We start from the raw sequence: 11288 nt of genomic DNA on the forward strand, positions 1-11288 counted from the left end.
ATGATTTGGAAGTACATTTGTAATATTCAAAAAGCCAATAAACTCTTTCCTTGGGTTTGGTTTGGTGGTTGGTTAATGAAGGTGCAATGGAGCTATGGAAGTTGTTAAAGAGCACCAATTAATCCGGCCTCCCAAAAGCTTATGGCCTAGAAGGTTTGAACATTTCCATAACATTATTCTCCACTCATTCTAATGCCATATGATAATTTAAGATAGAAGTTAGGCAAGCCATCTCACACTTGGCTTATTCATAATAACTTGCAGCACATCCAATAATGACTCAAAATATATTTTTTTGCTCATTGTTAATACCTTCATATCAAAAGAGTTGATAAGATCGTAGTTGAGAAATAAGATTCAGGTATCAAAGTCTTATCTTGCAAACCTCGTGCAAAGAAAGCTTCCAAACTATGGTCTCAATAGTTCCAGTTCGAGGTTAAAAGTTAAACACTCTAGTTTTATAGCTCTAAATCTCGAGTTGTCCAAATTTTGTGCCTGTGTCTCCAACATTTGATCAAGTTATAACCACTCCGGATAACATTTTAGCTAAGAAACAGGAAGCTTAATAAGCCACCACTTCATCATTTGGTGTATAGCCTATTTTTAGATTCCTACTCGCAATTAAATGGTACTTGGTAGGTCCATGATTGATGATACATCAAGTCTAAGCGATCGCTCATCTTCTTCCAGATATCCATTCCGAGTTAAGACAAGGTTTCAATTCATATAATCTTGTGTCAATTATCATAGAGTGGTCCAAAGTTGCGCATGCCTCCCTCTCTTTGTCAAGAGACTAACGTAGCAACTACAATGAGATGGACATGATATAAACCAAGAAAATTAATAACAAATAATACAATACAATACAGCATAATATAATAAAATATCATATGATACGATGTAATGTAATATAGCGTAATATAATGCGAAACGATGTGATGTAAAAAGATATGAGAAAGAAGTGCACGAGAGAAATATAGATTGAATTACACCGTCATTATATCAATTGTACATTTGGAATTTGCGATGATGCATGAGATCAAAGCAGAACAAGCTTCAAGGTCACAGTATCTTTACAGAAGATTATTCTTCATTCATGAGAGATGGTGGATCTAAATTTTTTAGTGAAGATGGGTGTGATGTTTGCATTTGGATCTTTACCAACTTTTGTTCGAGCTAAAGGTCCAGCTAATTCAATCACTGCAATCTGTGGAATAGCTGCTAGTTTTAGATGATAGATCTACATCTTTTAGCAACAGAGATAAGATGAATGTATGGTAGGTTTATGTGAGCAGATAACCGCAAAGATGAAGGTTGATGTGCTTCTATCAATGATAGATGAGTTTGTTTCTTAATTTTCTCGGCAGAGAGGAATGGCATTTTAATAGTTGAAAACAAATACACGCATAAAGAACATCAACTTTGGTTCCATTTTTGTCATTGCCATTGTTTTATTTGCTTTAATGCAGGATACATCAATACAATTTGCAAGCTCGTTTGGTTCGCGGGAAAAGAAAGGGAGAAAGTGTGGTCAACGGGAAAGTAAAGAGATACCTCCTGCTTGGTTGAGGTTTTCAAAGGAGAAAGACGAAAAAGTTGTATTCCTATGGGGAATATGATTTCCATGTTTCATGAAAAATTCTTTCTCATGAGAAACATAGAAAAAATACTTTTCCATGAGCCGGAAATCGAAACATTTTTATTTTTTTTCCAAAAAGGCTATTTAGCTATCCTTATTTGATCCAAAGCATTAAAGACCTAATTTTTATTAAGGGTATAATAGAAATTACATATAACTTTTCCAAGAAAGTGAATGGCCAACTAAATATAAGCACTCTGGAAATCTAGCACTTTCCCATAGTCAACCAAACATGCCAAAAGTACTTTTTCAGGCATCCTCTTTCCAAAAATCTGCTTCTCAGAAATCATATTCCTATGAGAAAAAATGCTTCCCGAAAACCAATCAAGCCCTACATGTTATGGATGTCAGCCAGAGGTGTCTTAGTTGCAAGGTCAAAAAAGGCTTTATCTTGCAACACAGAGGCCTCCCCTTCTTTTTTTTTTTTTTTTGATCATGTAATAACCGAGGACTTTACCCAAAATAGCTAGCCAAAAGGTATTATTTGGGTTCTTTGATCCTATATAAATACCCAATATCTACCCAGCGAATAACCGATATGGGACTAAATACACGCCTGCACGAGTTCTCACATACTCCACCCATTCAAGCCCTAACGTCCTTATCAGGCTAAGAATTCAAATCTATTTAAATCTAATCACAAACACTACGATCGGCCCGTGGTCAGGCCCAATGGATTGTACTGCAGTGTTTCCTAGTGTATATAGGTTATGGATCGAGTCCGCTCTGATACCATTTGTAACAACCTATGACCTTACCCAAAATGGCTAGCCGGAAGGTATTATTTGGTTCCTTGATCCTGTATGCGTATTCAAGATCTACCGAGCGAATAATCGATGTGAGAGTAAACACACGCCCGCACGGGTCCTCACAAACAAAACAGCCAGAATAAATACATCTTTAAAAATCAAAAAACAAAATATCCAAAAATTGAGCTGGAAGATCTTCCGTAGGATTAAACCTATAGAATGGTCCAAATGTGAGAGACTACCTTTAGGATTGGTGTTGCAGTAGTGTATTACCATAGTTGTTTTGCAAGAGAGAAACAGAACATTAGGCAGATTCTTTCGCAGTCGGATTATTCATAAGAACCTGCAACATATCCAATAACGACTCCAAATCATATTGATCAGCCTTTTAGCTTATTGATTCTACAATCACACACGAAGATTGGTATCATGTCAAGGTGGGCATCCACAATAGAGAAGGGCCCAGTTCAAGATCAAACTACCAGATTTGGGCCTAGGCCTAGTCCGGGACAACCTCCTCATAACGAATATCAAGTCAAGGCCTTATATAAATATAAATTTCTTCAATGGCCAAACTTAGCACAAGAACTTATCAAAGCTGCCCCAAACCAGGCCTATAGGGTTGGCCGAGGATGATTCAATTCCTAATTTCCATGCCAAGGGGTTGTAATATAATCAAGACAAGCGTAACCAAAGCTAGTCTAATAAGGTAGCACATATCATGCACACTAGAGGGAGCACAGTTGGTTGTGGTTAGAAGTAGAGGCCAAGTGATCGATGCATGGACAGTTAGATGATGCCTTAGGAAAGGTCAAATAGGCATCCAACTCAAACCAGGATCAATTCCTTCTATTAGGGAAGAATGCCTTGTGAATCAGCATGATTCCTTGCATAAACAGAGGCTTTGAAGTTTGCTTTCTACTGGCATGATTTAGGGTTAGGGTAAAGCAGATTACTCTCCCAATATTGTAATATCTAGGATTTCTTAAGTGCATAATAGTCTTTAGAACTTGTTGATAGCTATATGTAGGTCCCTGTAAAATCATTATTTGAAAATGTTTTTTTTTTCCCATGTAACTGCTTCCTTTTGTGTTCTAATTATTGCATATAGTGTCTCACATTTTTGAGACCCTATATGCAATCTACAAAAGGAAGAAATTACATGCAAAAATATATTTTGAAATAATGAATTTTACAAGGACCATTGCAAAATTCATTTATATGCATGTAGATTAATAGCATAATTAAGAGGTTATTGTTTGGTGCAAACCAACCGATGTCGATGTTTGGGATTCGAACCCAAGCATTCCGGCTGATATACGTATTGGTATCACCCTATGAAAAAAAGAAACCTTATGGAAAACTATCCGATGATTTGCCAACTCCATCTTTTTTGTATGCTTTCAGGGATAGAATGTTGCTCTCGACTTCGGCCAAACTACCATAGATAGAGGGCTTAGATATAGGTCCATGAGAGATTTGGCATTTTCTGAAGCTAGGATGATAGGTTTGTAAATCTTTAAATTTTTGTATAAAATATAATGATCAGGGTCTTCACAGCTTAATAACCATGTGTAACAAGCTGTGGAAATGCCATTATCAATGATTATTGAACAAAAAAAGATGATTGGTTGATGAATGAACAAGATCTAACGAATGCTTGAATCAAAGCAAAAGTTTCTAGTCTCATTATCGCTCCTACTAAAGTTGATTCAAACTATCTAGTTAAAGTGCCAATGATAGGAGGTACCGGTGTCGGCAAAAGTATACGGAAGCAAAGGTAATAAGACGAAACAGGATAAACTTCACAAACAACCTTATCTGGTTTATAGAAGATCACACAACGCTGCTGTAGATAAAAAACCATACCCTCAATTAGTAAAGGCTTGGGCTAACAAGTGTAATGGCACATGTTCAAGCCTTAAAATTGTATGTCAAAGTTTAGATCTATTCCAATTCTCCCTTTCAGGATCTTGGATTATTAGGAATATAACTAGGTAATGATGATGGTGTTTTGATTGATATTGTAATTAATGACTCCATAAGTTCTTTGATAGAAATACCAAGTTAACTTTTTATTGACTAGAATATTATATGTATTGCATTTTCTCTCACAATCAAGGTTTCAACTAGTAATGACAATTGTACCATAGAGAAACCTATAATTAGAAAGCTTAAAGGATGAAGTGAGGAGTGATATGGGAGAGAACACTGTAATATACTCAATCATGCCTAACAAAAAGTTAACCGGGGACCTATTCAGAATTTTTTGAAATAATGAAGGTATTAATTGGCAAATATATATATATATATATATATATATATATATATATATATATATATATATATATATATATATATATATATATATATATATATATATATATATATATATAAAAGAGTCCTTATATGAAATTGATCTATAAAGAAAGAAGTTACAAGGAAGAAAGAGAACTTTTTGAAAACAAAAGGCCTCCAAATTAAAATGCAGTCGAAGTCTTATTTACTCTTCTGGTATTTTCTTTTTTCTGTTTTTTTTTTATTTTTAGAATTTTTTTGAATCTTTTATAGATTATCGATCTTCTAGTGTTTATTAGGTGCATGTAGAAAATTTCTCGAGTCCATTAATGCAAACTTAAAACCTTCATCTCCTCTGTCGACCCTCTAGGGTTATTCATTGTTATTCAAAGTTCAACCTACAACGTTTTTGCGACAAATTTGATATCCAATTTATTGCAATACTTGTTACCAATTGCAACCATAACACCCACCTACAAAACCTAATTTCCCCCTATAGCCTAAAATAGGAGAAACTGCTATGCTCTACCACAAAATATAAGAGAGAGAGAGAGAGAGGGAGAGAGAGAGAGAGAAAGAGAGAGAGAGAAGGAAGCAATTATTCATTGGGATGCCATGATAACATATGTGATGCCCACCAGGGGCATTGGATCCTTTCGAATACAAACCGTAAAAATTTCCTCCAACTTGTGTTTATGGCATATTTTATAAGTTGAGGCCCAGTTAGGTCAGAGTCAGAACCGCAAAAATTGGTTTCTTTTTACGTTGGATAGAGCTAGAGAGTTACACCAAGTACGGTGCATGAAACATCTAGCACTTATGACGCTTTATTTAGTAGAAATCTCATGGCTATCCATCTAGTGCAACAGGTGATAAAATTTGTAGAAGATGTGTGAGGACCCGTGCGGGCATGTGTTTAGTCTCACATCGATTATTCATTGGATAGATCTTGGATACTTACGCAGGATTAAGAAAGCCAAATAATAACTTCCGGCTAGCCATTTTGGGTGAGACCATGAGTTGTTACAAATAGTATCAGAGTGGACCCGGCCTATAATCTATGTGGATTAGGGGACATTGCAGCACGGATTCATTGGAGCTGACCACAGGCCGATCGTGGTGTTTGTGATTAGATTTGAATAAATTTGGACCTTTAGCCTGACGAGAACGTCAGAGCTTGAATAGGGAGACTATGTGAAGATCCGTGCGGGCTTGTGTTTAATCCTACATCGGTTATTCATTGGGTAGATCTTGGATATTTATACAGGATCAAGAAACTCAAATAATAACTTCCGGCTAGCTATTTTGGATGAGATCCTGAGTTGTTACAAGATAAATCTATGTTGGCTTGGGAGTAAATATTAGAGCATCCCATAGGATGGGAATCTTTGCATGGAGAATGGCCTAAGGAGGTAGCGACAGGTGAAAATGATGGGAGAATGATTGGTCTGGACCTGCTCCTCCTGCAGCAAAATAGTGCCCCATTAGAGTCATGCATGCCGGCTTCTAAATGACGGATGTATCAGATGTTCATCGATCGATCCAAAGCTGATCTAGGCCTTTCAGTGTATGGTCTGTGGCTATCTTGTCATTATTTGTTGTTGCAGTCAAGGAGCACAAGATGCATGGCCCACAATTATTAATTGATCCACCGGATGAATTGAAGCAGACACCTGCCATGAAGTAAATGTTTCTTCTTCACCTGCATGGCGAGCGGTATGGATTGTTAACTCCCATATTGCTCTCTCTCTCTCTCCTACTATTCGACCCTGCATCGTCTGGGACTGCAGAAGCGGTGGATTGTGTTCCCAATAATTTTATTCTTTGATTGATAATTTGCAAACTGTAGGGGTTGATATTTTTCTGTGCATGGAACATTGCCATCTGCCTTCCTGTTAGACCTCTTTTTATGTGGTTGATCAGGTGAAGTTGCATGCACTGCAAGCTAATTATTAGTCGTTCACCATTAATTTCTATTGCGGGCGGGTTACATTCTTTAAAAAAGAAATTTGCAAAAAAAAAATTTAAAAAAGATTTAGACTATGTTTGGCATCACTGTCATTTTTTTCCTAAATTTTGATAGCAAAAACCTGTTTGGCTGTCACTGTTATTTTTTATTACAATAAAAAAAGAAAAACATATTTGATAAGAAAAAAGCAGGGTGCCGTTGCCTATATTTTTTTATTTTTTTCAATCAAAAATTAGTATTAAAATACCCCTCAACTTGATCTCTTCATGATAGATAGGTCATTCAGAAATAATTTTCACCATTCAAGTTTCAACTAGGTTGAGCAGCTAGAGAGTACTTAATGCATGGAAGTCCACTACTTAATGGTACTAAACCAAATCTCAAAGTTTATAGATATGGTTTAGTTCGTAAGTTCAGGCTAATTGCATGTATAAAAGTTTTACAAACCATGTAATAAGGTTATGGATGAAATCCAATAACTCCTTTGAATTGTATCGTTTTCTGATAATTTGCATCCACATATAAGTCGAGATGGTTACAATTCGTGACGGTTATTGGATGCCCCACCATGTGGTTCATGGGCACAACTAGGTCTGCATGTACGAACTATCTGCATGAACTTGCAAGCTAAATTGCATTGTTAGATCCAATTGATACCATTGATTCCGCTATGTGTGGAATTGTCTTTTCCTTTAGCAATGAAAAGTTTGATATCAATTAACCAGTTAATCTATTAGCCGTTGGCAATACATGTCGAATTGTAGCGTACAAGATCTATATAGGGCGCGACTAAGATTTTTTGAGAATAAATCTATTTGGAAGATTTTTGGAGAAAAAAGCTATTTGGACACCAACTTAGAATTAGTTGCAGACTAAACAGTCATCAAGGATTAACATGGAAGGGTTAAAGATCCAAGAAAGAAGGGAGAAAGAAAAACCAAATCCCTTTCAAAATGAAGAGTCGCTTCTTGTGGGCCTAAGCTTACGGTAACTACCAGGCGCCGCAGTAAATAAAGATCGTAATTTTAAGGGAACAAGGATGACAGAGATGCCAGTCAAATCCAAAAGCCCTTCATCATAACCTGACAAAAGAAAGAAAGAAAGGTACTGCAACCACATAGATTTAAAGTTTGATTCAGAAACAAGGATTCTAAATGCTTAAATGAGAAAACAGACAACAGTTTCATGTTTCTGATCCCACGAAGCAAGCTGGACTTGTATGAAACGAAATGCTTTAACCATTTCCCGTACTTGAACATGCAAAAGTCGAAAATATAGTTGTCCAATTTTTCTTTATCTATAATATTTACTCTAGGAGAGATCACAAATAGAGCAACGATTTAGTAACAGAAATCGAACTCCCAAAAGGTAATGCAGTTGCGCTGGTACTGCTTTTACGTATAGTCTTTTGTTGACCGCGAACAAGACTGGACGGCAAGGGCACGAAAGTCCGCTAGGCTCGCTTCGGTTCTGCTTGGGATAAGAAGAGCCTGTACTGTACTCTTTCCCATGTATGTGGCCCGTGGGTAACTCCAGTGACAGCTTTCATCTTTTGGACCTTCTCCTTTCCTGCACGCCTGCTGGCCTCCAGTGGGCACTTGGCCACTGGGAGGGAGAGAGAGAGGGAGGGAGAGAATGGATGAATGAGAGAGAGAGAGAATACGAATGAAGGAACGAGAGCGAGCGAGAGAGAGAGAGAGAGAGAGAGAGAGAGAGAGTGAATGAATGAATGAATGAGTGGCTTGTGCTGTCGGGAATGAAGAGTCTGACGGGGTAAAGTAGACAAGTCAAAATGTTCCCCACTGGGAGAATGCCGGAAAACAAAATAAAATAAATGTGCCAAATAAAGAGGGATCTGAACCTACCCACATTTGGCAATTTGGGTAGAGCACTGTTCTTTTCACACGAGGCAAGGAGTAGTGGGGAGACTCCAGTCTGTAAGAAAACTGTCGTCCTTCATGAACACCATGGAAATTAAACAAAGAGAGGCTCAAAATCACGTATCAAGCAGGTAAATTAACTAACACCCACGGACACTATATAGTCATGGGAAGAGGCAAGCCTATCTCACGTATCAAGCAGGTAAACTAACATATAAAGAAAAAAAAGAAAGTGAGGAGAAAGAGATAGAGATATCTAGCATGGAGGATGATGGTTCGCCGCCAACTTCTCCTCTGTTGACCCTCTCCACCAACACCATCAAACTACAAGCCTCGGAACAAAACCACCAACGTTCTTCCTCCCGTAACCATCAGAACCCTTTAGAAGAGGTCATCCTTCTCACTTCGTTGACACATCTGTTTGTCTCTGCAACATATGTTGTTTTTTCTTCTTTTTTTTTTGGTAAATGCGGCAATATATATAGCTCTAACTTGAGTACAACAACATATGTTGTTCAAAGACATGGCATGTTTCTCCTTACGTGCTAAATTTCGCTCATATGATGAAGAAACTAATGAAGTTTCATGGTGGTAATTATGCTGTAGGTATGGGTGGAGATGAAGCGCCTCTTGAGCATAGCCTTCCCCATGATCCTCACCGGCCTCCTACTCTATGGCAAGTCTGCCATCTCCATGCTTTTCATGGGCCGGCTAGGGACAGAGGCTCTCGCAGGCGGCTCCCTGGCCATCGCCTTTGCCAACATCACCGGCTACTCCATTCTCTCGGGCCTTGCCTCCGGCATGGAGCCCATCGCTTCCCAAGCCTTCGGAGCCAAGCGCTTCCACCTCGTGGGCCACGCCCTCCAGCGCACCACCACCATCCTTCTCGCCAGTTCCGTCATCATCTCCTTCCTTTGGCTCCACTCCGAACGCATCCTCCTCCTCTGCGGCCAAGACCCTGCCATCACCGCCATTGCCTCCACGTACCTCGTCTCCTGCGCACCTACCCTCTTCCTCCAATCCTTCATCCACCCTCTCAAGATCTACCTCCGGTCGCAGAACCTCCTGCTGCCACTCACCTCCGCCGCATGCCTAGCATTAGTCCTCCACGTGCCGATCAGCTACTTGTTTGTGTGCTTGCTCGGCCTCGGCACACGAGGGATCGCAATGGCGGCCATCGTGTCGGACCTCAGCTTCGCGAGCACCATGGTGGCCTACCTTCACATCACCAGCTCGCACTGCAAGTCGTGGCCCGGGTGGTCATTGTCTGAGTGCTTCAAGCAGTGGCAGCCGCTCCTCAGCCTCGCTGCGCCGAGCTGCGTCACGGTGTGCCTTGAGTGGTGGTGGTACGAGCTCATGATCATCCTCTCAGGGCTATTAGACAATGCAGCCGACGCTGTGGCAGCGATGGGGATCCTCATGCAGGTGACGTCCCTCGTATACGTGGTTCCGTCGGCGCTGGGCCTTGCAGTGTCAACGAGGGTAGGCCACGAGCTAGGGGCAGGGCGGCCGGAGCGGGCACAGCAGGCCGCGAAGGTGGCGTTGGGGTGCGCAGCAGCAGCCGGGGCGGCGGCGGCGGGGGCTGCAGTGGTGGGGAGGGGAAAGTGGGGGTGGGCGTTCACCGGGGATGCAGCGGTGGCAAGGCTTGCGGCGGCGGCGATGCCAGTGGTGGGGCTGTGCGAGCTGGGGAACTGCCCGCAGACCGCGGGGTGCGGGGCGCTGCGGGGGAGCGCGCGGCCTGGGCTCGGGGCGGGGATCAACATGGGGGCGTTCTACGGGGTGGGGATGCCGGTGGCAGTAGCGATCGGGCTGAGGATGGGCATGGGGCTGGTGGGGCTGTGGATGGGGATGGTGGCGGCGCAGGCGGCGTGCGCGGCGGCGGTGGTGTGGGTGGTGGTGAGGATGGACTGGGGGGCGGAGGCGAGGAGGGCCAAGGACAGGAGCTGTGGTGGTGGTGGGATGGGAGTGAGAGTGGATGAAGAGGAGGGGTTCGTGTTTTCTTCTACTGTTTGTTCTCCCAAGGGGGGTGGCGAAGAGACTGAGTCCCTTGCTTCATGCATGCCTATGAAGGTGGTTTTAGGCTGCTAAGATGGTATTGTTATTTTAGAGCATCCTTTTTCACAGTTTGATGTTACTGTGAAGATATTGGACTGAGTGCAATGGGTGTAAATTCGCGAGAAAATAGATAGCGAGCCATTGGACTTTAGATGTAAACAGTCTAGAAGCAGGCCGACTCTGGCTTCATGATGATGACAAGAGCACTCGTAGGAACCGGCTTCTTTGTACATTAATCAACGTTCTTATGATATTTGGATTTGATGCTTAGCAATTTGGGCAAATTAATCTCCAGTCTCGCTAAGGGAACAGGAAAGGATAAACAGAAGTGGATGCTAACTCAACTTTGTTACAAAACCTCGAGGTTTTTAAGGGGTGTGGGATGCTTGTTTAGTGGGATATATGGATGTCTGTATGTATGTCTTCTTATATATTATTGATTCATTTCTTGTTAGTTTAATTTTTTCGAGTAAGGTTATTATTCAACATGATATCAGAGTTCAGATTATCAAAGCTCACGCATTCAAATTTCTTCCGAGTTGATTAATTATTTAGTTCAGCTAATTGCCATGTTGATGCATTTCAATTTTTTGATAGAACACTTATTTCTTTTCTTCTTTTTTTTCCTAAGATCGTAAGAAGGCAAGAGAAAAGGCTACATTAACATGGATGGAGATTGTGAGAGAGGATACGAAGAA

General features: G+C 40.7%; 1 protein-coding gene across 1 annotated transcript; it reads left to right on the plus strand.

Moving 5' to 3' along the window:
* The first annotated feature begins 8630 nt into the window (after positions 1–8630).
* Positions 8631–11050, plus strand: LOC103718308 (protein DETOXIFICATION 49-like). The gene is made up of 2 exons (XM_039129657.1): positions 8631–8925; positions 9142–11050. The coding sequence occupies exons 1-2, from the start codon at positions 8797–8799 to the stop codon at positions 10621–10623; spliced, it is 1611 nt and encodes a 536-aa protein (XP_038985585.1). The 5' UTR covers positions 8631–8796; the 3' UTR covers positions 10624–11050.
* The last annotated feature ends 238 nt before the right edge of the window (positions 11051–11288 follow it).

The sequence above is a fragment of the Phoenix dactylifera genome, chromosome 8 (assembly GCF_009389715.1).
Source record: "Phoenix dactylifera cultivar Barhee BC4 chromosome 8, palm_55x_up_171113_PBpolish2nd_filt_p, whole genome shotgun sequence".
Taxonomy (NCBI): domain Eukaryota; kingdom Viridiplantae; phylum Streptophyta; class Magnoliopsida; order Arecales; family Arecaceae; genus Phoenix; species Phoenix dactylifera.

Bases quoted from the DNA above. Each gene is read 5' to 3' on its own strand.
- LOC103718308 (XM_039129657.1), top strand. From the start codon at position 8,797: ATGGAGGATGATGGTTCGCCGCCAACTTCTCCTCTGTTGACCCTCTCC. The intron at 8,926-9,141 runs GTCATCCTTCTC...ATTATGCTGTAG, and splicing joins ATCAGAACCCTTTAGAAGAG to GTATGGGTGGAGATGAAGCG.